Here is a 25,545-nt window from a genome sequence, read left to right on the forward strand (position 1 = left end):
AAAAGAAAGATACAATGTGTTTGTATTTTACCCTTGTACATGTAATTTGTCTTCATTTTATGCAAAATATCAGAGGGATGAAGCTTGAAAAGTTAAACAACTGTATTTAAGGTGGAATAACACACCTAGAAAAAGTCATTCAAATTAACAGGAAAATTTTTGATAATGAAAGATATAATGATAAATAAACTGTACAAATGCCAAATAAGCGAAAAATTTGCAGTTTGGGGACAAAAAACGAATATCTAAAATAATTATTCCAGTGAGTAACAACAAATGCTCCTGCAGGATTCGAACTCGGGATGTACGGATCACAAGTCGGACACTTTATCCACTCTGCTATGGAGTAAGTTACATGTTTCAGTCCATAAAATCCTTTTAATAAAACGAAATGTCGTTTCGATCAGCGGTCAACCATTTTGTGATGATGTGTTATTCGACCTTAAAGAGGGAACCCAGATTGACAGTTGTTACAGTGCTTTAATATCGCAAAACATAGCGGAATATATTTTTAATAAAATAAGTTTTATTGAAATACATGGCATTCACAAGTGTATTTATAGTATATTGGCAAATACATAGTTATAAAATGGCGAACAATAAAAGTAGCACATATATTTATGGATATTGATAAACATTATATTTACATTGAATATGAAGAGTAAAACCACCGTGTAAGTGCCCAAACATTCAAGTTCCAAAAGTTTGTTTTCGCCCGCAAAAACAAACAACAACAAAAATACAAATATCAGAACACTCTAAACAAAACAATACAAAAAAAACTCCAAACTTATATAATAAACATGTAATTAAAAATGTATACATACATGAAACAAGCTATACTTATATCAATTGAAACTCAATGCTTGGGGAACCCCATAGCAAATGATATATTGATGAAACTTTTATTAGTTTACTCTGTAAAGTTTAAGGGAAAAAAGGATATTTCCAAAGGATAAATAAATACTAAGATCAGAATGTTATAATTTCTGTTCATATTCATAACACATAAAAAAACATAAATGATTTTTATTTTATTATTTTCTGCTGATCAAAAGTAAATTAATAAAAAATGAACAAATTAATCTGAAAACGCTACACAGTGTACTGTATTATGATATTCCCTAATGAATATTTCAATTTTGAATGTTTTGTGTTTTTAGCATTGGTTTTTGATACAAATCGTACAAGAATTTAACAATGTCTAGGATTTGCCCATAAATAGTATTTACTGTCTTGGCGTGGTTGTCATTTCTTCTGAATCTAAAAGAAAAAAATGGATAAAAGAATTCGACGAATAACATATATCTATTCTCTATGGATACCAAAATTCATTTTATTCAAAATTTAATAAACTGAAATTTAGCATATATAATGCGTGTACATTTAACGAATGATATTTTTGAACAAGTTTCTCTGGTTCATATCATATTAAAATAACAGTAGTTTACGAAGTTTTAGGAACAGAACAGTGTACATTAAGCGTACACATAAACATTTAATGACATTACCTGCTTCTTGGCACGTGTGCCCACACCCGTTGAAGCAACATTTCTGATTAACTGTACAGTCGGAGTCCATCTGACATTCCTCTGAGCATATAGCACTAGAATTTCTATCGGGAACAGGACACATTCCACCCTTTAGTTCTGTCAACAAAAACAACACAATCACAACTTTCATATTGCATACATTTGCCAATCTCTTACAAAATAAAACAAGAGGCCCATGGGCCACATCGCTCACCTGAGGAACAATAGGTATGATAAAGTCAGCTTAATGGAGTCATAATACAAGCAATTGGACAATATACAATAATACATGTAGATCTTGTATAAATAAAATCCATTTTTACCCTTGGAACTCGGATAGCCCTGATTGCTGCCAATATTTACAAGAGCAGACTTTAGTCACCGCTTCTGCACATATATAGGGACTCAGCGTTACGCAGGCATGAATGACCGCACACCTACGCAACTCAACAGGTACCAACGTTAACGCAAGCAGGGATTACCGCACACTTGCGCCAACAGCTCAACCTAACGCAAGCAGGGAGTGCCACACACGCGCTAGAGAGGCCAGAACACCAGCAGGGATGACCATACACTAATGCTCCGCCGCAACCACCACCAATACAAGCACGTATGGCTGCACACTTGTATTAATGGGATACATGGCAGGAATGACCGCACACTCTGTATCGTAGGTTAGAAAACACGAAGATTAAACAGAGCACACACTCAATCTATCCGTAACTGTTCAAGTTTAACCCCAAACAGACGCTCATCGTAATGCAATAGACACTGTCCCTATATATGTGCCGGCCTAAAATAATTCATAGTATCTAAAAATTGGAAATCAAAAATAAACAAACTAATCCTGCCTAACCCAAAACTACTTATGCAGAACAACTTATATACATTGAATATTTATTATTGTATAAAAATAATCATCACAATAATTGGTTAACAGTGGATGCATTAATTAAAATAATCAAGAATCAATAAATCAAGGGCAATAACTCAATACAGTAATACAAAAAGATTCTAATGAAAAAATAGCTGCCTGCTTCAATTTTATAGTCATATCACATGTTGAGTATTGCAGTTCTCAAAAAGATCCTTTACAATTGTTTATACATGTATATGGGATATTTAGCTACATCAAACTCTGAACCTTCTCGTGAGGCCGAAGAATTGTCTTGGAGCCAAAGTCTTTAACAATTATAAAGAATCATCTTGCTGATAATTTCTGAGAAGAAGATTTTTAAAGATTTACTTTATATATTCCTATGTAAAATTTTAACACCCCCCCCCCCCCCAATGTGGCCTCACCCTACCCCAAGGGATCATGATTTTCACAACTTTGAATCTACACTACATGAGGATACTTCCACACAAGTTTCAGCTTTCCTGGCTGATTAGTTTCTGAGAAGAAGATTTTTAAAGATTTACTCTATATTTTCCTATGTAAAACTTCGACCCCCCATTGTGGTCCCACCCTACCCAGGGGGTCATGAATTTCACAACTTTGAATCTACACTACCTGAGGATGCTTCCACACAAGTTTCAGCTTTCCTGGCCGATTAGTTTCTGAGAAGAAGATTTTTAAAGATTTACTCTATTTATTCCTATGTAAAACTTCGACCCCCATTGTGGCCCCACCCTACCCCCGGGGGTCATGAATTTCACAACTTTGAATCTACACTACATGAGGATGCTTCCACAAAAGTTTTAGCTTTCCTGGCTGTTTAGTTTCTGAGAAGAAGAATTTTAAATATTTACTCTATATATTCCTATGTAAAACTTCGACCCCCCCATTGTGGCCCCACCCTACCCCCCGGGGTCATGAATTTCACAACTTCGAATCTACACTACCTGAGGATGCTTCCAAACAAGTTTCAGCTGTCCTGGCTGTTTAGTTTCTGAGAAGATTTTTAAAGATTTACTCTATATATTCCTATGTAAAACTTCGACCCCCCATTGTGGCCCCACCCTACCCCCGGGGGTCATGAATTTCACAACTTTGAATCTACACTACCTGAGGATGCTTCCACATAAGTTTCAGCTTTCCTGGCTTTCTGGTTCTTGAGAAGAAGATTTTTGAAAATTTCTCGAAATTTTTCATTAATTTCTAATTATCTCCCCTTGAAAATGGGTGTGGCCCTTAATTTTCACAACTTTGAATCCCCTTTGTCTAAGGATGATTTGTGCCAAGTTTGGTTGAAATTGGCCTTGTAGTTCTTGAGAAGATGTTGAAAATGTGAAAAGTTTACGGACAGACGGACGGACAGACGGACGGACGGACGACAGACAAAATGTGATCAGAATAGCTCACTTGAGCTTTCAGCTCAGGTGAGCTAAAAAGAAATGAAATATTTTCTGTACCCCCTCTGAACAGGAAGTAGTCGTCCACTGGAAGCAAATGAACCAGGCCCGTTTTTGTGGCGTTTCGAACAGCGTCAATGGCGTCAGTAATGGAAATCAAGAGACTATCATACTTAAACTCCATATCTGCATACACACTTCCATTCCTATCAAAACAAATTGGATTCATGTAAAACTCTTGCACAAAACAAGCAGGTTAATAACAGCATGCGTAAAAATGTAGAACAGTTGTCACCACTACGTATATTACCTGAAATTAGTTACATTCAAGCCAAGGAATCCTGGATAGTGCCCAAAGACGGTAGTAAACTGAAGCAGACAAAGAAGAAAATTTAAAAATAACAGCGGTTTGCATTCAAAAAAGTCTAGGGAAAATGGAAATGCCACTGACACTAAACCAATACATGAATCCGCCGCTATTTACATACACAAAAAAGTCATGTATTTGAAAAAGAAGAGGGTATAATCATTTTGAAAACTGACATGTGAATATGCATCAAATCGTCCTTGCAATAATCTTTCTTTCAGTCTCCAAAACCATAAATCTTAGACCTATGTTTTTGGAATATTCCAGTCTACTGAACACGTCCCATTTTTGCCTTTTTATAGTTTACCAGAAATGGTCAACATTAAAGCCGATATAAAATATCCACATACATGCAACATAACTATTCCTTAGAATTTGCTAGAACGCCATCGCTTAAACATATAACTCTGGTACATACATTTGACACGATGGTGTGATTCCAACTCCTGAACATCGCTGATCTGTGATCAGATAATTCTTTAGTCCAAAGCACTGATGCCAGTCGAATGGTGAAGGCTGCTCTCTTGACTACAAATGAAATCAATTCATGAGTTAGATGTTGTAAACCTTACTTGATATATTTCTGACTTTCAACTGTAACCCAAGAGGCCCTAGGTTTTGCAACTCCATTTATAATTTGAAAACTACTTGACTTTTCACATACCCATTCTATCTTTCGATGTGTTGAGGCCTGAAAAGAACAAACATTTCCGAGTTAGGGAATGTTTCAGACGGTCCGGACAATTCAGAAACGTGTATGATGGACTCAAAAAATATTCAATTAGAAGAACGTCAAAACATAAATCAATATATATATATATATACTCACAAGCCACAGGATCATACGGAACATTCAGCTCCGCTTTAAGATTTGGACCCAAAGCTTTCATAGCTCGTTCAATCTGATCAGATGAACACTTTGCCCCTGTTTCCTTTGTAAGACTTTTCAAGATGCACATGGTGAAGTTGTGTATTACTCTGTAAAGAAAAGACACATCCGGAATAAGCATTTTCTATACAAAATAAAAACAGTTTGGAAATCGTTAGATATTCTTTAATGTTCCTCTTTGAAAAGAAAATGGTCGTGGCGACCAACCTGCAGAACGATCGCGAGTCTGGGGCTGTCGTCAAGTTCATGCCATACATTTTCAGACACTCTTCTCCTTTCTTTTCCAAGTATTCCATATCCTCACATGGATCCTTTTTGGAGTACACTAATCAAGAAATCAATCAATTGGTATACATTAAGGTAACATCGAAGAGAAGATAGACTCCTTCTCCATCCTCTTTTTCAACAAATACACAACTAGATGATTCGATTTTACCTGCTTCTTGGCACGTGTGCCCACACCCGTTGAAGCAACATTTCTGAGTTCCTGTACAGTTAGAGTCCACATGACACTCCTCCAAGCATATAGCACTAGAATTTCTCTCGGGAACAGGACACATTCCATCCTTTAGTTCTGTCAACAAAATTATAAAAATCACCACTTTCATATTGCATACATTTGCCAATCTCTTACAAAATAAAAAAAGAAATGAAATATTTTCTGTACCCCCTCTGAACATGAAGTAATCGTCCACTGGAAGCAAATGAACCAGGCCCGTTTTTGTGGCGTTTCGAACAGCATCGATGGCGTCAGTAATGGAAATCAAGAGACTATCATACTTAAACTCCATATCTGCATACACACTTCCATTCCTATCAAAACAAATTGGATTCATGTAAAATCTTGCACCAAACAAGCAGGTTAATAACAACATGCGTAAAAATGTAGAACAGTTGGCACCACTACATATATTACCTGAAATTAGTTACATTCAAGCCAAGGAATCCTGGATAGTGCCCAAAGACGGTAGTAAACTGAAGCAGACAAAGAAGAAAATTAAAAAATAACAGCGGCTTGCATTCAAAATCGTCTAGGGAAAATGGAAATGCCACTGACACTAAACAAATACATGAATCCGCAGATATTTACATATTTGAAAAAGAAGAGGGTATCCCATTTTCAAATAATCATTTTGAAAACTGACATGTGAATATGCATCAAATCGTCCTTGCAATAATCTTTCTTTCAGTCTCCAAAACCATAAATCTTAGACCTATGTTTTTGGAATATTCCAGTCTACTGAACACGTCCCATTTTTGCCTTTTTATAGTTTACCAGAAATAGTCAACATTAAAGCCGATATAAAATATCCACATACATGCAACATAACTATTCCTTAGAATTTGCTAGAACACCATCGCTTAAACATATAACTCTGGTACATACATTTGTCACGATGGTGTGATTCCAACTCCTGAACATCGCTGATCTGTGATCAGATAATTCTTCAGTCCAGAGCACTGATGCCAGTCGAATGGTGAAGGCTGCTCTCTTGACTACAAATGAAATCAATTCATGAGTTAGATGTTGTAAACCTTGCTTGATATATTTCTGACTTTCAACTGTAACCCAAGAGGCCCTAGGTTTTGCAACTCCATTTATAATTTGAAAACTACTTGACTTTTCACATACCCATTCTATCTTTCGATGTGTTGAGGCCTGAAAAGAACAAACATTTCCGAGTTAGGGAATGTTTCAGACGGTCCGGACAATTCAGAAACGTGTATGATGGACTCAAAAAATATTCAATTAGAAGAACGTCAAAACATAAATCAATATATATATATATATACTCACAAGCCACAGGATCATACGGAACATTCAGCTCCGCTTTAAGATTTGGACCCAAAGCTTTCATAGCTCGTTCAATCTGATCAGATGAACACTTTGCCCCTGTTTCCTTTGTAAGACTTTTCAAGATGCACATGGTGAAGTTGTGTATTACTCTGTAAAGAAAAGACACATCCGGAATAAGCATTTTCTATACAAAATAAAAACAGTTTGGAAATCGTTAGATATTCTTTAATGTTCCTCTTTGAAAAGAAAATGGTCGTGGCGACCAACCTGCAGAACGATCGCGAGTCTGGGGCTGTCGTCAAGTTCATGCCATACATTTTCAGACACTCTTCTCCTTTCTTTTCCAAGTATTCCATATCCTCACATGGATCCTTTTTGGAGTACACTAATCAAGAAATCAATCAATTGGTGTACATTAAGGTAACATCGAAGAGAAGATAGACTCCTTCTCCATCCTCTTTTTCAACAAATACACAACTAGATGATTCGATTTTACCTGCTTCTTGGCACGTGTGCCCACACCCGTTGAAGCAACATTTCTGAGTTCCTGTACAGTTAGAGTCCACATGACACTCCTCCAAGCATATAGCACTAGAATTTCTCTCGGGAACAGGACACATTCCATCCTTTAGTTCTGTCAACAAAATTATAATAATCACCACTTTCATATTGCATACATTTGCCAATCTCTTACAAAATAAAACAAGAGGCCCATGGGCCACATCGCTCACCTGAGGAACAATAGGTATGATAAAATCAGCTCAATGGAGTCATAATACAAACTATCTGGACAATATACAATAATTCATGTAAATCCTGTATAAATAAAATCCATTTTCCCCTGGATATTCTTATGTTTATAATCATTAGTCCCTTTTCTAACAGGATGATTTTATGGTCATATCATGTGTTGAGTATTGCAGTTCTCAAAAAGATCCCTAACAATAGTTTATATATGGGATGTAAACGTACAGTAAACTCTCAACCTTCTCGTGAGGCCAAAGAATTGTCCTGGGGCCAAAGTCTTAACAATTATAAAGAATCATCTGGCTGATTAGTTTCTGAGAAGATTTTTAAAGATTTACCCTATAAATTCCTTTGTTAAACTTTGACCCCCCCCCCCATTGTGGCCCCACCCTACCCTGGGGATCATTATTTTCACAACTTTGAATCTACACTACCTGAGGATGCTTTCACACAAGTTCCAGCTTTCCTGGCTGATTAGTTTCTGAGAAAAAGATTTTTAAAGATGACTCTGTTTATTCCTATGTAAAACATCGACCTCCCATTGTGGCCCAAACCTACCCCCAGGGGTCATGCTTTTCACAAATTTGAATCTACACTAACTGAGGATGCTTCCACACATGTTTTAGCTTTCCTGGCTAATAAGTTTCTGAGAAGAAGATTTTTAAAGATTTACTGTATATAATCATATGTTTAACTTCAATCCCCCATTGTGGCCTAAACCTACCCCCAGGGGTCATGATTTTCACAACTTTGAATCATCACTACCTGAGGATGCTTCCACACAAGTTCCAGCTTTGCCTTCGAATTAGTTACTGAGAAGAAGATTTTTAAAGATTTACTGTATGTATTCCTATGTTAAACTTCGATCCCCCATTGTGGCCCAACCCTACCCCCGGGGGTCATGAATTTTACAACTTTGAATTTACACTACCTGAGGATGCATCCACACAAGTGTCAGCTTTCCTGGCTGATTAGTTTCTGAGAAGAAGATTTTTAAAGATTAACTGTGTATATTCCTATGTAAAACGTCGATCTCCCATTGTGGCCCAAACCTACCCCCGGGGGTCATGATTTTCACAAATTTGAATCTTCACTACATAAGGATGCATCCACACAAGTGTCAGCTTTCCTGGCCAATTAGTTTCTGAGAAGAAGATTTTTAAAGATTTACTTTTTATATTCATATGTTAAACTTCGACCCTCCATTGTGGCCCCACCCTATCCCCAGGGGTCATGATTTTCACATCTTTGAATCTGCACTACCTGAGGATGCTTCCACACAAGTTTCAGCTTTCCTGGCCAATTAGTTTCTGAGAAGAGGATTTCTAAAGATTTACTCTATTCATTTGTTAAACTTCGACCCCCCCATTGTGGCCCCATTCTCGGGTGAGCTAAAAAGGTTAAGTTTACAATTCAATAAGTTGGTTTCTGGAAGAACAGATTTTGAAAATTTTCGTAATAAATATTGACAATTTTTTTACTTTTTAAAGCGCTAAGCATAGCTCAGCCCTTTATTGTCGTTAGACTTCAACTTCCGGTGCATCGAATAACCGCCCCCTCTAAGCAAAAGTATACATCATTTAAACTGGTTAGGGAACCAGTTTCAGGGGTTTATGCACATAACTGCACGGGCTATTGTGAATCTAATTTACGGGTTATTTTGAAATTAATGTACGGGGCTTACACACATCATTGCAGGGACTGTCATGCAGTGATGAGGAAATATAGTGCGTATACAGAAGCTGAAATGCTATATACATATATCTGTTATATACATACAGAAGCTGGGTTAGCGCTTTTCAGTACTATCAGTACTTTGATTTAATCTTTAGCTTTTAAGATCTGTGTACAAACATAGAATTGTTAGCAAATCTCTGTATCTTGCTTATAATTCGAAGCAAACACTCAAAAATGGTTAGTAAATAGAAATTGTTAACAATTAAACACAAGAAACATGCACTACATGTATAACAAATAAAGAACACAATTTATTTTTTCGAAATGAATCATATATATACATGTATATACCTACATATTTCCGTAAGCGATATCAAACTCTATTTAAACTGAATAAACTAGAGAAAATGCCGAGCATCTCAACAAAAACCTATTGCATTATTCTACTATTACGCAAAAAATAATGCCGAATTACCGATAGAATGAATTGTATTTCAGTACTCCTACATCAGATTTTGCTTAATTTGCGCAGGTAAACAGTTAACGTAACTGTTTGATTTACCGAAGTCTCTGTTTGATTTGATACGTAAAAATCACGAAATACAGACGACAGTTTCCAGGTTACAAAGCATAAATAATGAAAACGAAACGAAAATCAGAACAAGCTAACATCAACGTCATGTGTGAAAACTGTCAACGCATTGAAATATTTAGCCTCAATTTACTTCACAAAATCGGCACCAATATATTTTTCATGTTTCAAAAATTTCCCTTCATACGCGAACTGTTGCACAACAAGCAAATTCATCATAGTCAGATCGACCCTTTTTCGTATAATGTCATGGCTGCTTTAAACAAAGAACCTCGTTTTAAAAGTATGGAATACGAGTCTTGGTAAAATGGGTAAGCAAAACCGGGCCGTGGCAAAATAAAAGCCGGGGCAGATCGGCAATCGTCAATTCCAAATACGCATTATTTTGCAGCAATATTTACAGCAAATACAAATATACTGGTCCATCAAATATCCTGAAATTTTAATGAGATTGGCAGATTAATAACTGCTTATCTTTTGTTTTGCCCAGGCCAAGTCTTGTCTACCCATTTTACCGGATGCCGAATCCGAGGCTATTAAACTGATTGAAACACGCCTTTCCTTTATTATTAATTTCGTAATAACTCAGATTTGAAACAGAATTAGACCTTAATTTTTGCAATTTATATTTTCCTTCCCATAAGGATAATTTATGCTAAACTACGTTGAATTGGAATCAGTAGTTCTTGAGAAGAAGATTTTTAAAAATGCACCCCCCTTTTTCTACAGTTTCAAGGTTTTCTCCGCTTTGAATACAGATCGGACTTTTATTTCTGCAATTTATATTCGCCCTCCCATAAGGATGCTTTGTGCCAAATTTGGTTGAAATTGGATAAGCGGTTTTAGAGAAGAAGTTCAAAATGTAAAAAGTTTACAGACGGACAGACAGATGGACAGACGGACGGACGGACGGACGGACAGACGGACGACGGACAAAAAGTGATCAGAATAGCTCACTTGAGCTTTCAGCTCAGGTGAGCTAAAAAGAAATGAAATATTTTCTGTACCCCCTCTGAACATGAAGTAGTCGTCCACTGGAAGCAAATGAACCAGGCCCGTTTTTGTGGCGTTTCGAGCAGCGTCGATGGCGTCAGTAATGGAAATCAAGAGACTATCATACTTAAACTCCATATCTGCATACACACTTCCATTCCTATCAAAACAAATTGGATTCATGTAAAACTCTTGCACCAAACAAGCAGGTTAATAACAACATGCGTAAAAATGTAGAACAGTTGGCACCACTACATATATTACCTGAAATTAGTTACATTCAAGCCAAGGAATCCTGGATAGTGCCCAAAGACGGTAGTAAACTGAAGCAGACAAAGAAGAAAATTAAAAAATAACAGCGGCTTGCATTCAAAATCGTCTAGGGAAAATGGAAATGCCACTGACACTAAACAAATACATGAATCCGCAGATATTTACATATTTGAAAAAGAAGAGGGTATCCCATTTTAAAATAATCATTTTGAAAACTGACATGTGAATATGCATCAAATCGTCCTTGCAATAATCTTTCTTTCAGTCTCCAAAACCATAAATCTTAGACCTATGTTTTTGGAATATTCCAGTCTACTGAACACGTCCCATTTTTGCCTTTTTATAGTTTACCAGAAATGGTCAACATTAAAGCCGATATAAAATATCCACATACATGCAACATAACTATTCCTTAGAATTTGCTAGAACGCCATCGCTTAAACATACATGTATAACTCTGGTACATACATTTGTCACGATGGTGTGATTCCAACTCCTGAACATCGCTGATCTGTGATCAGATAATTCTTCAGTCCAGAGCACTGATGCCAGTCGAATGGTGAAGGCTGCTCTCTTGACTACAAATGAAATCAATTCATGAGTTAGATGTTGTAAACCTTACTTGATATATTTCTGACTTTCAACTGTAACCCAAGAGGTCCTAGGTTTTGCAACTCCATTTATAATTTGAAAACTACTTGACTTTTCACATACCCATTCTATCTTTCGATGTGTTGAGGCCTGAAAAGAACAAACATTTCCGAGTTAGGGAATGTTTCAGACGGTCCGGACAATTCAGAAACGTGTATGATGGACTCAAAAAATATTCAATTAGAAGAACGTCAAAACATAAATCAATATATATATATATATACTCACAAGCCACAGGATCATACGGAACATTCAGCTCCGCTTTAAGATTTGGACCCAAAGCTTTCATAGCTCGTTCAATCTGATCAGATGAACACTTTGCCCCTGTTTCCTTTGTAAGACTTTTCAAGATGCACATGGTGAAGTTGTGTATTACTCTGTAAAGAAAAGACACATCCGGAATAAGCATTTTCTATACAAAATAAAAACAGTTTGGAAATCGTTAGATATTCTTTAATGTTCCTCTTTGAAAAGAAAATGGTCGTGGCGACCAACCTGCAGAACGATCGCGAGTCTGGGGCTGTCGTCAAGTTCATGCCATACATTTTCAGACACTCTTCTCCTTTCTTTTCCAAGTATTCCATATCCTCACATGGATCCTTTTTGGAGTACACTAATCAAGAAATCAATCAATTGGTGTACATTAAGGTAACATCGAAGAGAAGATAGACTCCTTCTCCATCCTCTTTTTCAACAAATACACAACTAGATGATTCGATTTTACCTGCTTCTTGGCACGTGTGCCCACACCCGTTGAAGCAACATTTCTGAGTTCCTGTACAGTTAGAGTCCACATGACACTCCTCCAAGCATATAGCACTAGAATTTCTCTCGGGAACAGGACACATTCCATCCTTTAGTTCTGTCAACAAAATTATAATAATCACCACTTTCATATTGCATACATTTGCCAATCTCTTACAAAATAAAACAAGAGGCCCATGGGCCACATCGCTCACCTGAGGAACAATAGGTATGATAAAATCAGCTCAATGGAGTCATAATACAAACTATCTGGACAATATACAATAATTCATGTAAATCCTGTATAAATAAAATCCATTTTCCCCTGGATATTCTTATGTTTATAATCATTAGTCCCTTTTCTAACAGGATGATTTTATGGTCATATCATGTGTTGAGTATTGCAGTTCTCAAAAAGATCCCTAACAATAGTTTATATATGGGATGTAAACGTACAGTAAACTCTCAACCTTCTCGTGAGGCCAAAGAATTGTCCTGGGGCCAAAGTCTTAACAATTATAAAGAATCATCTGGCTGATTAGTTTCTGAGAAGATTTTTAAAGATTTACCCTATAAATTCCTTTGTTAAACTTTGACCCCCCCCCCCCCCATTGTGGCCCCACCCTACCCTGGGGATCATTATTTTCACAACTTTGAATCTACACTACCTGAGGATGCTTTCACACAAGTTCCAGCTTTCCTGGCTGATTAGTTTCTGAGAAAAAGATTTTTAAAGATGACTCTGTTTATTCCTATGTAAAACATCGACCTCCCATTGTGGCCCAAACCTACCCCCAGGGGTCATGCTTTTCACAAATTTGAATCTACACTAACTGAGGATGCTTCCACACATGTTTTAGCTTTCCTGGCTAATAAGTTTCTGAGAAGAAGATTTTTAAAGATTTACTGTATATAATCATATGTTTAACTTCAATCCCCCATTGTGGCCTAAACCTACCCCCAGGGGTCATGATTTTCACAACTTTGAATCATCACTACCTGAGGATGCTTCCACACAAGTTCCAGCTTTGCCTTCGAATTAGTTACTGAGAAGAAGATTTTTAAAGATTTACTGTATGTATTCCTATGTTAAACTTCGATCCCCCATTGTGGCCCAACCCTACCCCCGGGGGTCATGAATTTTACAACTTTGAATTTACACTACCTGAGGATGCATCCACACAAGTGTCAGCTTTCCTGGCTGATTAGTTTCTGAGAAGAAGATTTTTAAAGATTAACTGTGTATATTCCTATGTAAAACGTCGATCTCCCATTGTGGCCCAAACCTACCCCCGGGGGTCATGATTTTCACAAATTTGAATCTTCACTACATAAGGATGCATCCACACAAGTGTCAGCTTTCCTGGCCAATTAGTTTCTGAGAAGAAGATTTTTAAAGATTTACTTTTTATATTCATATGTTAAACTTCGACCCTCCATTGTGGCCCCACCCTATCCCCAGGGGTCATGATTTTCACATCTTTGAATCTGCACTACCTGAGGATGCTTCCACACAAGTTTCAGCTTTCCTGGCCAATTAGTTTCTGAGAAGAGGATTTCTAAAGATTTACTCTATTCATTTGTTAAACTTCGACCCCCCCATTGTGGCCCCATTCTCGGGTGAGCTAAAAAGGTTAAGTTTACAATTCAATAAGTTGGTTTCTGGAAGAACAGATTTTGAAAATTTTCGTAATAAATATTGACAATTTTTTTACTTTTTAAAGCGCTAAGCATAGCTCAGCCCTTTATTGTCGTTAGACTTCAACTTCCGGTGCATCGAATAACCGCCCCCTCTAAGCAAAAGTATACATCATTTAAACTGGTTAGGGAACCAGTTTCAGGGGTTTATGCACATAACTGCACGGGCTATTGTGAATCTAATTTACGGGTTATTTTGAAATTAATGTACGGGGCTTACATACATCATTGCAGGGACTGTCATGCAGTGATGAGGAAATATAGTGCGTATACAGAAGCTGAAATGCTGTATACATATATCTGTTATATACATACAGAAGCTGGGTTAGCGCTTTTCAGTACTATCAGTACTTTGATTTAATCTTTAGCTTTTAAGATCTGTGTACAAACATAGAATTGTTAGCAAATCTCTGTATCTTGCTTATAATTCGAAGCAAACACTCAAAAATGGTTAGTAAATAGAAATTGTTAACAATTAAACACAAGAAACATGCACTACATGTATAACAAATAAAGAACACAATTTATTTTTTCGAAATGAATCATATATATACATGTATATACCTACATATTTCCGTAAGCGATATCAAACTCTATTTAAACTGAATAAACTAGAGAAAATGCCGAGCATCTCAACAAAAACCTATTGCATTATTCTACTATTACGCAAAAAATAATGCCGAATTACCGATAGAATGAATTGTATTTCAGTACTCCTACATCAGATTTTGCTTAATTTGCGCAGGTAAACAGTTAACGTAACTGTTTGATTTACCGAAGTCTCTGTTTGATTTGATACGTAAAAATCACGAAATACAGACGACAGTTTCCAGGTTACAAAGCATAAATAATGAAAACGAAACGAAAATCAGAACAAGCTAACATCAACGTCATGTGTGAAAACTGTCAACGCATTGAAATATTTAGCCTCAATTTACTTCACAAAATCGGCACCAATATATTTTTCATGTTTCAAAAATTTCCCTTCATACGCGAACTGTTGCACAACAAGCAAATTCATCATAGTCAGATCGACCCTTTTTCGTATAATGTCATGGCTGCTTTAAACAAAGAACCTCGTTTTAAAAGTATGGAATACGAGTCTTGGTAAAATGGGTAAGCAAAACCGGGCCGTGGCAAAATAAAAGCCGGGGCAGATCGGCAATCGTCAATTCCAAATACGCATTATTTTGCAGCAATATTTACAGCAAATACAAATATACTGGTCCATCAAATATCCTGAAATTTTAATGAGATTGGCAGATTAATAACTGCTTATCTTTTGTTTTGCCCAGGCCAAGTCTTGTCTACCCATTTTACCGGATGCCGAATCCGAGGCTATTAAACTGATTGAAACACGCCTTTCCTTTATTATTAATTTCGTAATAACTCAGATTTGAAACAGAATTAGACCTTAATTTTTGCAATTTATATTTTCCTTCCCATAAGGATAATTTATGCTAAACTACGTTGAATTGGAATCAGTAGTTCTTGAGAAGAAGATTTTTAAAAATGCACCCCCCTTTTTCTACAGTTTCAAGGTTTTCTCCGCTTTGAATACAGATCGGACTTTTATTTCTGCAATTTATATTCGCCCTCCCATAAGGATGCTTTGTGCCAAATTTGGTTGAAATTGGATAAGCGGTTTTAGAGAAGAAGTTCAAAATGTAAAAAGTTTACAGACGGACAGACAGACGGACAGACGGACGGACGGACGGACGGACAGACGGACGACGGACAAAAAGTGATCAGAATAGCTCACTTGAGCTTTCAGCTCAGGTGAGCTAAAAAGAAATGAAATATTTTCTGTACCCCCTCTGAACATGAAGTAGTCGTCCACTGGAAGCAAATGAACCAGGCCCGTTTTTGTGGCGTTTCGAACAGCGTCGATGGCGTCAGTAATGGAAATCAAGAGACTATCATACTTAAACTCCATATCTGCATACACACTTCCATTCCTATCAAAACAAATTGGATTCATGTAAAACTCTTGCACCAAACAAGCAGGTTAATAACAACATGCGTAAAAATGTAGAACAGTTGGCACCACTACATATATTACCTGAAATTAGTTACATTCAAGCCAAGGAATCCTGGATAGTGCCCAAAGACGGTAGTAAACTGAAGCAGACAAAGAAGAAAATTAAAAAATAACAGCGGCTTGCATTCAAAATCGTCTAGGGAAAATGGAAATGCCACTGACACTAAACAAATACATGAATCCGCAGATATTTACATATTTGAAAAAGAAGAGGGTATCCCATTTTAAAATAATCATTTTGAAAACTGACATGTGAATATGCATCAAATCGTCCTTGCAATAATCTTTCTTTCAGTCTCCAAAACCATAAATCTTAGACCTATGTTTTTGGAATATTCCAGTCTACTGAACACGTCCCATTTTTGCCTTTTTATAGTTTACCAGAAATGGTCAACATTAAAGCCGATATAAAATATCCACATACATGCAACATAACTACTCCTTGGCATTTGTTAGAACGCCACCGCTTAAACATATAACTCTGGTACATACATTTGACACGATGGTGTGGTTCCAACTCCTGTACATCGCTGATCTGTGATCAGATAATTCTTCAGTCCAGAGCACTGATGCCAGTCGAATGGTGAAGGCTGCTCTCTTGACTACAAATGAAATCAATTCATGAGTTAGATGTTGTAAACCTTACTTGATATATTTCTGACTTTCAACTGTAACCCAAGAGGTCCTAGGTTTTGCAACTCCATTTATAATTTGAAAACTACTTGACTTTTCACATACCCATTCTATCTTTCGATGTGTTGAGGCCTGAAAAGAACAAACATTTCCGAGTTAGGGAATGTTTCAGACGGTCCGGACAATTCAGAAACGTGTATGATGGACTCAAAAAATATTCAATTAGAAGAACGTCAAAACATAAATCAATATATATATATATATACTCACAAGCCACAGGATCATACGGAACATTCAGCTCCGCTTTAAGATTTGGACCCAAAGCTTTCATAGCTCGTTCAATCTGATCAGATGAACACTTTGCCCCTGTTTCCTTTGTAAGACTTTTCAAGATGCACATGGTGAAGTTGTGTATTACTCTGTAAAGAAAAGACACATCCGGAATAAGCATTTTCTACACAAAATAAAACAAATTGGAAATCGTTAGATATTCTTTAATGTTCCTCTTTGAAAAGAAAATGGTCGTGGCGACCAACCTGCAGAACGATCGCGAGTCTGGGGCTGTCGTCAAGTTCATGCCATACATTTTCAGACACTCTTCTCCTTTCTTTTCCAAGTATTCCATATCCTCACATGGATCCTTTTTGGAGTACACTAATCAAGAAATCAATCAATTGGTGTACATTAAGGTAACATCGAAGAGAAGATAGACTCCTTCTCCATCCTCTTTTTCAACAAATACACAACTAGATGATTCGATTTTACCTGCTTCTTGGCACGTGTGCCCGCACCCGTTGAAGCAACATTTCTGAGTTCCTGTACAGTTAGAGTCCACATGACACTCCTCCAAGCATATAGCACTAGAATTTCTCTCGGGAACAGGACACATTCCATCCTTTAGTTCTGTCAACAAAATTATAAAAATCATCACTTTCATATTGCATACATTTGCCAATCTCTTACAAAATAAAAAAAGAAATGAAATATTTTCTGTACCCCCTCTGAACATGAAGTAGTCGTCCACTGGAAGCAAATGAACCAGGCCCGTTTTTGTGGCGTTTCGAACAGCGTCGATGGCGTCAGTAATGGAAATCAAGAGACTATCATACTTAAACTCCATATCAGCATAAACACTTCCACTCCTGTCAAAACAAATTGAGCTCAAGTAAAAATCTTTCACAAAACAAGCAGGGTAATAACAGCATGCGTAAAAATTAAGATCAGTTGTCACCAACTCATATATTACCTGAAATTAGTTACGCTCAAGCCGAGGAATCCTGGATAATGACCAAACACGCTGGTAAACTGAAGCAGACAAAGAAGAACATAAAAAATAACAGCGGTTTGCATTCAAAAAAGTCTAGGGAAAATGGAAATGCCACTGACACTAAACAAATACATGAATCCGCAGCTATTTACATATTTGAAAAAGAAGAGGGTATCCCATTTTCAAATATTCATTTTGAAAACTGACATGTGAATATGCATCAAATCGTCCTTGCAATAATCTTTCTTTCAGTCTCCAGAACCATAAATCTTAGACCTATGTTTTTGGAATATTCCAGTCAACTGAACACGTCCCATTTTTGCCTTTTTATGATTTATCAGAAAAGGTTAACATAAAAGCCGATATAAATTTTTCACATACATGCAACATAACTACTCCTTGGCATTTGTTAGAACGCCACCGCTTAAACATATAACTCTGGTACATACATTTGACACGATGGTGTGATTCCAACTCCTGTACATCGCTGATCTGTGATCAGATAATTCTTCAGTCCAGAGCACTGATGCCAGTCGAATGGTGAAGGCTGCTCTCTTCACTATAAATGAAATTAATTCATGAGTAAGATGTTGTAAACCTTACTTGATATATATCGGACATTCAACTGTAACCCAATAGGCACTAGGTTTTGCAACTTCATTTATCATTTGAAAACTACTTGACTCTTCACATACCCATTCTATCTTTCGATGTGTTGAGGCCTGAAAAGAACAAACATTTCCGAGTTAGGGAATGTTCAGACGGTCCGGACGATTCAGAAACGTCTGTGATGGACCCAAAAAATATTCAATTAGTAGAACGTCAAAACATAAATCAATATATATACTCACAAGCCACAGGGTCATACGGAACATTCAGCTCCGCTTTAAGATTAGAACCAAAAGCTTTCATAGCTCGTTCAATCTGATCAGATGAACACTTTGCCCCTGTTTCCTTTGTAAGACTTTTCAAGATGCACATGGTGAAGTTGTGTATTACTCTGTAAAGAAAAGACACATCCGGAATAAGCATTTTCTACACAAAATAAAACAAATTGGAAATCGTTAGATATTCTTTAATGTTCCTCTTTGAAAAGAAAATAGTCGTGGCGACCAACCTGCAGAACGATCGCGAGTCTGGGGATGTCGTCAAGTTCATGCCATATATTTTCAGACATTCTTCTCCTTTCTTTTCCAAGTATTCCATATCCTCACAAGGATCCTTTTTGGGGTACACTAATCAAGAAATCAATCAATTGGTGTACATTACGGTAACATCGAAGAGAAGATGGACTCCTTCTCCATCCTCTTTTTCAACAAATACACAACTAGATGATTCGATTTTACCTGCTTCTTGGCACGTGTGCCCACACCCGTTGAAGCAACATTTCTGAGTTCCTGTACAGTTAGAGTCCATGTGACACTCCTCCAAGCATATAGCACTAGAATTTCTCTCGGGAACAGGACACATTCCACCCTTTAGTTCTGTCAACAAAATTATAACAATTGCCCTTTCATATTGCATACTAATCTCTTACAAATTAAGAAAAGAAATGAAATGTTTTCTGTACCCCCTCTGAACATGAAGTAGTTGTCCACTGGAAGCAAATGAATCAGGCCCGTTTTCGTGGCGTTTCGAACAGCGTCCATGGCGTCAGTAATGGAAATCAAGAAACTATCATATTTAAACTCCATATCAGCATAAACACTTCCACTCCTGTCAAAACAAATTGAGCTCAAGTAAAACTCTTTCACAAAACAAGCAGGGTAATAACAGCATGCGTAAAAATTAAGATCAGTTGTCACCAACTCATATATTACCTGAAATTAGTTACGCTCAAGCCGAGGAATCCTGGATAATGACCAAACACGCTGGTAAACTGAAGCAGACAAAGAAGAACATAAAAAATAACAGCGGTTTGCATTCAAAAAAGTGTTGGGGGAATGGAAATGCCACTGACACTAAACCAATACATGAATCCGCCGCTATTTACATATTTGAAAAAGAAGAGGGTTTTCCCCTTTTCAAATAATCATTTTGAAAACTGACATGTGAATATGCATCAAATCGTCCTTGCAATAATCTTTCTTTCAGTCTCTAGAACCATAAATCTTAGACCTATGTTTTTGGAATAGTCCAGTCTACTGAACACGTCCCATATTTGCCTTTTATGATTTACCAGAAATGATCAACATTAAAGCCGATATAAAATATCCACATACATGCAACACAACTACTCCTTGGCATTTGTTAGAACGCCACCGCTTAAATATATAACTCTGGTACATACATTTGACACGATGGTGTGATTCCAACTCCTGTACATAGCTGATCTGTGATCAGATAATTCTTCAGTCCAGAGCAGTGATGCCAGTCGAATGGTGAAGGCTGCTCTCTTGACTACAAATGAAATCAATTCATGAGTTAGATGTTGTAAACCTTACTTGATTTATATCGAAAATTATGTTGTGACAAATTTGGCACTCTTTTTTTGATGTTCAATCCGTTTACATTTTGAAAACCATTTGACCATACATGTATCTGTCCAGTTCTTTACATACCTGTTGTTCTTTGTGAAACATTGAAGCCTGCAACCAACCAAAATTTTGAGTTATAAAATCTTTAGGACAATTGATTGCATTTATTGATATTTAATGATACGATCGATGCTTTTTCCTTATTCAATATTTTGATATACATAATTCGTAATAGAATTTAATATTTGCTACTTTACTCCTTTATTTTATTCATTATTGGAAAAAGTTTTGAAATAATTCTTCTCTTGAGTACCATGTATTCAACATACCTGATAAACACGTAGAAATTGTTTGACTTTGGCCAGGAAATTTGTCCTCATAAAAGGAAGTTGCATTCAACAGGATTTTATTAACAGATGGTTCTGAACAACTGAAGTAGACTTCTCTGGTAGCATTGTATGCGCATTCCATAAACTGCGTAGCACTGAAAAATAAAGAATGATATTAACCAGAAAGGAGATAAATTTCCATCATTTGTCTAGCAGGTATGAATTTCTTTTGAATTATTTGAATTTTTACATGAAAGTTATCTATTGATACTTACACAGTGCAGTAGTAAGGGATAGCATAAAAGTATTGAAAACATCTTCCATAAACTTGGAGGACAACAGCCTCTTCATCTTCACAAAAAGGCTTTGTGTGTTGCGAAACTGAAATAAAGGATTGATTTATCTATTATTGTTGCTTCTCAATTCAATTTAATGATTCATGAATTGGGTAAAGGTTTAAATACACATACCTATACATTTATTGTCATAAGGGGTATTCGTTAGATTTGCAAACTCCAAATAAAAACTGATCAACTGTTGTACATCACCAGCTCGACAGTTCGGTAAACTTTTTTCAACACATTTGATGGAATGTTCGTATAATCTGTTGGAGAGAGATAAAACATAAAAATAAACTAGACAAGATCTCGTTGCGAGCAACGAGGAGGTCTTCCGTGCGATTGTTTGAAGGTTATATGACCTTGACTTTGATATTTGGCGATTTTTTGAAGGTTATATGACATGGACTTTGATATTTGACCTTTTATCTCCTTATCGGGGCAACAACAAAATTTTCTGATGTTTGAATATTGTCATGAACATCATTCTTAGCATTTTTATTCTATATTAATTTTCAAAATGATGCTTTTTAAAATATTTGTTCTGTTTGAGATATGTTATCAAAGTTTTGGACTTTTGGCCCCTTAAAACCCCTTTAAAAAACCCTAATTACGGAACACATAATAAAATAATTATAATTTATTGTTAAATAAATGTGAGATGAACATTATTGCTTCATAAACATGTAACAAAATATTTTTCAGTAAAGTGCTATAAAAAACAGACTTCAGAGCCTTTATAGCCCCTAAAAATAAAAGGATAGGTTTTTTGATATTAAACATATTTTCTTCAACAAGTGTTTAGAAATTCGTTGCCGTTTTTTAGTTATTATGTAAAGACCGTTTTAGGGGCGAACCCCTTATCTCCTTATTGGGGCCATATGACAAAATTTCGATGGTTGAATATTGACACGCGTATCATTCTAAGCATTTATTATTCAATATTGCTTTTCAAAATATTTCTCAGTAAAGTGCTATGGAAGAAAGACTTTAAAACCCTTTTGACCCCTAATTTGAGGGACCAGCCCCTTTTCTGGACATCAAACGAAATCTCTTGTAAATATAAAAAAAATTATTTGCCCTATATTTTATGTTGAAATTTTTTCAGGAAATGAGATAAAGAACGAAAACCATTCAAAATCACGTCGTTTTTTCAAACTCGATTTTCGGGTCCAGGCGAGCTTCGGCGCCCTTGAAGCCAGACAACCATAAATGCCTTTAAACACATCTACAATCTTTCATTTACAATCCCTGAAAATTTAAATTCAGTATCTTTTTTCGTTTAGGAGGAGATAGCAGGACAAACCGATCCTCTAAAAATCGCTAAAACGTCAATATCCTCCGACCGGAAACGAGGCCATCAAAATAAAAAACTATATGTAAGGTTTTTATCAATATCTACAAGATCTGAATTTTTCACGAAAATCGGTCGAGTCGTTTTCAAGAAATCGCTTGCACAAACATAGGTAATCACAGATTACAATGCTCACCGAGACAAGACATCACCCTTTTGAGACTTCACCTTTATGAGACCACCTCTATCATATTAAATGAAAATCATACTTTATGATCTTGGATATTCATTAATTCTGTTTTGACACAATATCGTATATCATCTGTTAAAAAATTGTATGATAATCATATGTTCATATGTTCATCAATACAATAATATAAAATTAAATATTGCATTCTATCATTTTTACAACATATATCATATAATACAATAAAATACCATAATAAACAATGATGAATTATGATATTGTAACGTATGATATGACATTGTATTGTGTAAAACGTTATTGTATTTGATCACATTATACAGTATCATAATATATAAAACAATATAGTATTATATTACAATATAATATTACATAATGCATCAGAACATTGAAACATATGATATTTTATTGTATAAAATAGTATGATATTGTTTGCTACTGTATCATTTTTGAAACATAAAATGATATTGTATCATATGATACAATATAATTTGATACAACATTGTATCATATCAAATGATACAATATTATGTGATAAAGTAAAATATATAATACAACATTATATTATACATATTGTATCATATGATACAATAATATATTTTACAATATCATACAATACATTTCATGTGATGTGATAATATATCATATTATAAAACCAATTTCATATTATACAATATCGTATGATACGATATTACATAATATTACAGTATTATATTATACAATTTCATGTGATATAATTCTATATTACAGAAACTAATATCATATTATACAATATCGTATGAAACAATATTGTAGAATATACAATATTGTATCATAGGATACAATATTATATTTTGCAATATCTTATGTAATAGTATCATGTGATAAAATAATAAAATTATTAATACTATTACTTATCAGGTTAGTTACTGACTCACTACGGAAATATATTGGGTTGATCAATCTCATAGATGGCGAGGCGAAGCCGAGCCGTCTAAGAGATTGATCAACCCAATATATTTCCGTAGTGAGTCTGTAACTAACCTTAAAAGTGTTTTGTTTTCCTGAGGACTATCAAGCGACATATTCATTCAAAAATACTGCAGTAGCGGTGATCTACGCAAAGCCATGTACAAGATGCCTTACATCCCGTCCAACTCATTTAAACTCTTCAAAATTATCAATACCACCTTTCAAATACGCTTTAAAAAATCTTTGCTTCACCCATATTACTTACAATGTTTTGTTGCTATTCAATTTTAAACCTTTGCAGAGATTTGAGCAAATTTAGACGCTGCCATTTTCTTCTGCTCCAGACACAACAATGTGACGTCAATATTCAAAGGGCAACTACTCTAACTAAAAAATAATTCCAAAGGGCCACTACTCTAAATATTTTAATGACTTACTGAACACGATTTTTTGTGTTAAATAATATGAAATATCGAGATGAGTAGGCGAGGCGGCGGCCAATGACGGCCATATTGCCTAATATTAATCCTCACAGAACCTACATAGAGATATATGAGGCAATCACGTGCCATGTTTAATCCAATGAAAATGTGACATTTCAGTCTGAGGGAAAACAAAATATAATATTATACAATATTGTATCAAAATATACAATACTATACATAACGATATCATGTTACAATATCATAACATAAAATATCAAAAAAATTGATACTATATCATATTGTATCATATAACTTTTTATAATATTACATATGATATTATATTGTATCATATTAAACAATATTGTTTTATACCATACATTACTATATCATAGGAATCATGTTAAATCATTTATCAACAAACACATCTATCTATCGAGCAGGTTTGAGTGAGGTAGGAGATTTCTTTAGCATCCTTGATAATGGAGATCAGGCTCTGCATCTGAAGCTTCCTCTGCGTTTCATTTAAAATATAGTTAAATCAACTATGCAAGCTATCTTCTATAAAACATGTGACCTGATCCAAAAAAACTTAACCTCATCCAGCATCCGAAACCTATGGCTCAGATTCAACATTCAAGCCTGTCAGGTGCATCAGTATACATAAGACGCATCTCCATGCAAGTTTGGTGAAGTTCAGACCAGTATTAACTAAGATATCATCATCAGAGGGCACTAGCAATTGAAACCTTAACCTGTTCCAGCATCCGCAACCTATGGCTCAGATTCAACATCCATGCCTGTCAGGTGCATCTGTATCATAAGACACACCATCCATTCAAGTTTGGTGAAGTTAGGACCTGTAATAACTAAGATATATTTTTTAGCATCCTTGATAATGGAGATCAAGCTCTGCATCTGAAGCTTCCTCTGTGATTCATTCATATTACAGTTTAATCAACTATGCAAGTTTGAAATAGTACTATTATCTATTAAACATGTGACCTGTTCCAAAAAACTTAACCATATCCAGCATCTGAAACCTATGGCTCAGACTCAGCATTCAAGCCCGTCAGGTGCATCAGTATCCATGGAAGTCTGGTGTAGTAAGGACAAGTAATAACTAAGATATAATCATCAGAGGGCACCTGTTACAAAAACTTTAACCAGCTCTAAAAACTTTAACCTCCTCCAGCATCCAAAACCTATGGCTCAGATTCAGCATTCAAGCCTGTCTGGTGCATCAGTATCATAAGATGCACCATCCATGGAAGTTTGGTGAAATACGGACCAGCAGTACTTTAGATATTGCTATCAAAGGGCACCTGCAAC

At 35.8% G+C, this 25,545-nt stretch overlaps 1 protein-coding gene across 10 annotated transcripts in view; it reads right to left on the reverse strand.

Annotated features, from left to right (window-relative positions):
• Nucleotides 1-506: 506 nt before the first annotated feature.
• Nucleotides 507-25,545, reverse strand: part of LOC105346629 (uncharacterized) — a 65,956-nt gene continuing 40,917 nt past the window's right edge. For 6 of the 10 annotated variants that reach the window (XM_066069679.1, XM_066069677.1, XM_066069686.1 and 3 more), the window contains 44 exons: nucleotides 21,474-21,607; nucleotides 21,279-21,384; nucleotides 21,004-21,158; nucleotides 20,759-20,785; nucleotides 20,488-20,597; nucleotides 20,018-20,076; nucleotides 19,768-19,913; nucleotides 19,544-19,681; nucleotides 19,315-19,432; nucleotides 19,049-19,197; nucleotides 18,893-18,919; nucleotides 18,647-18,756; nucleotides 18,177-18,235; nucleotides 17,927-18,072; nucleotides 17,696-17,833; nucleotides 17,467-17,584; nucleotides 17,201-17,349; nucleotides 17,036-17,062; nucleotides 16,790-16,899; nucleotides 16,319-16,377; nucleotides 16,069-16,214; nucleotides 12,539-12,676; nucleotides 12,310-12,427; nucleotides 12,043-12,191; nucleotides 11,878-11,904; nucleotides 11,632-11,741; nucleotides 11,155-11,213; nucleotides 10,905-11,050; nucleotides 7,378-7,515; nucleotides 7,149-7,266; nucleotides 6,882-7,030; nucleotides 6,717-6,743; nucleotides 6,471-6,580; nucleotides 6,000-6,058; nucleotides 5,751-5,896; nucleotides 5,520-5,657; nucleotides 5,291-5,408; nucleotides 5,024-5,172; nucleotides 4,859-4,885; nucleotides 4,613-4,722; nucleotides 4,138-4,196; nucleotides 3,888-4,033; nucleotides 1,512-1,649; nucleotides 507-1,263 (listed from right to left, as the gene is read on the reverse strand). In XM_066069679.1, coding sequence (XP_065925751.1) covers nucleotides 1,229-1,263; nucleotides 1,512-1,649; nucleotides 3,888-4,033; nucleotides 4,138-4,196; nucleotides 4,613-4,722; nucleotides 4,859-4,885; nucleotides 5,024-5,172; nucleotides 5,291-5,408; nucleotides 5,520-5,657; nucleotides 5,751-5,896; nucleotides 6,000-6,058; nucleotides 6,471-6,580; nucleotides 6,717-6,743; nucleotides 6,882-7,030; nucleotides 7,149-7,266; nucleotides 7,378-7,515; nucleotides 10,905-11,050; nucleotides 11,155-11,213; nucleotides 11,632-11,741; nucleotides 11,878-11,904; nucleotides 12,043-12,191; nucleotides 12,310-12,427; nucleotides 12,539-12,676; nucleotides 16,069-16,214; nucleotides 16,319-16,377; nucleotides 16,790-16,899; nucleotides 17,036-17,062; nucleotides 17,201-17,349; nucleotides 17,467-17,584; nucleotides 17,696-17,833; nucleotides 17,927-18,072; nucleotides 18,177-18,235; nucleotides 18,647-18,756; nucleotides 18,893-18,919; nucleotides 19,049-19,197; nucleotides 19,315-19,432; nucleotides 19,544-19,681; nucleotides 19,768-19,913; nucleotides 20,018-20,076; nucleotides 20,488-20,597; nucleotides 20,759-20,785; nucleotides 21,004-21,158; nucleotides 21,279-21,384; nucleotides 21,474-21,607 — 4,645 coding nt within the window. In that variant the 3' untranslated portion in view covers nucleotides 507-1,228. The remainder of the gene's footprint in view (nucleotides 1,264-1,511; nucleotides 1,650-3,887; nucleotides 4,034-4,137; nucleotides 4,197-4,612; nucleotides 4,723-4,858; nucleotides 4,886-5,023; nucleotides 5,173-5,290; nucleotides 5,409-5,519; nucleotides 5,658-5,750; nucleotides 5,897-5,999; nucleotides 6,059-6,470; nucleotides 6,581-6,716; nucleotides 6,744-6,881; nucleotides 7,031-7,148; nucleotides 7,267-7,377; nucleotides 7,516-10,904; nucleotides 11,051-11,154; nucleotides 11,214-11,631; nucleotides 11,742-11,877; nucleotides 11,905-12,042; nucleotides 12,192-12,309; nucleotides 12,428-12,538; nucleotides 12,677-16,068; nucleotides 16,215-16,318; nucleotides 16,378-16,789; nucleotides 16,900-17,035; nucleotides 17,063-17,200; nucleotides 17,350-17,466; nucleotides 17,585-17,695; nucleotides 17,834-17,926; nucleotides 18,073-18,176; nucleotides 18,236-18,646; nucleotides 18,757-18,892; nucleotides 18,920-19,048; nucleotides 19,198-19,314; nucleotides 19,433-19,543; nucleotides 19,682-19,767; nucleotides 19,914-20,017; nucleotides 20,077-20,487; nucleotides 20,598-20,758; nucleotides 20,786-21,003; nucleotides 21,159-21,278; nucleotides 21,385-21,473; nucleotides 21,608-25,545) is intronic. The other 4 variants (XM_066069681.1, XM_066069682.1, XM_066069680.1 and 1 more) reach the window with 4 other exon arrangements.

The sequence above is a fragment of the Magallana gigas genome, chromosome 8 (assembly GCF_963853765.1).
Source record: "Magallana gigas chromosome 8, xbMagGiga1.1, whole genome shotgun sequence".
Lineage (NCBI taxonomy): Eukaryota > Metazoa > Mollusca > Bivalvia > Ostreida > Ostreidae > Magallana > Magallana gigas.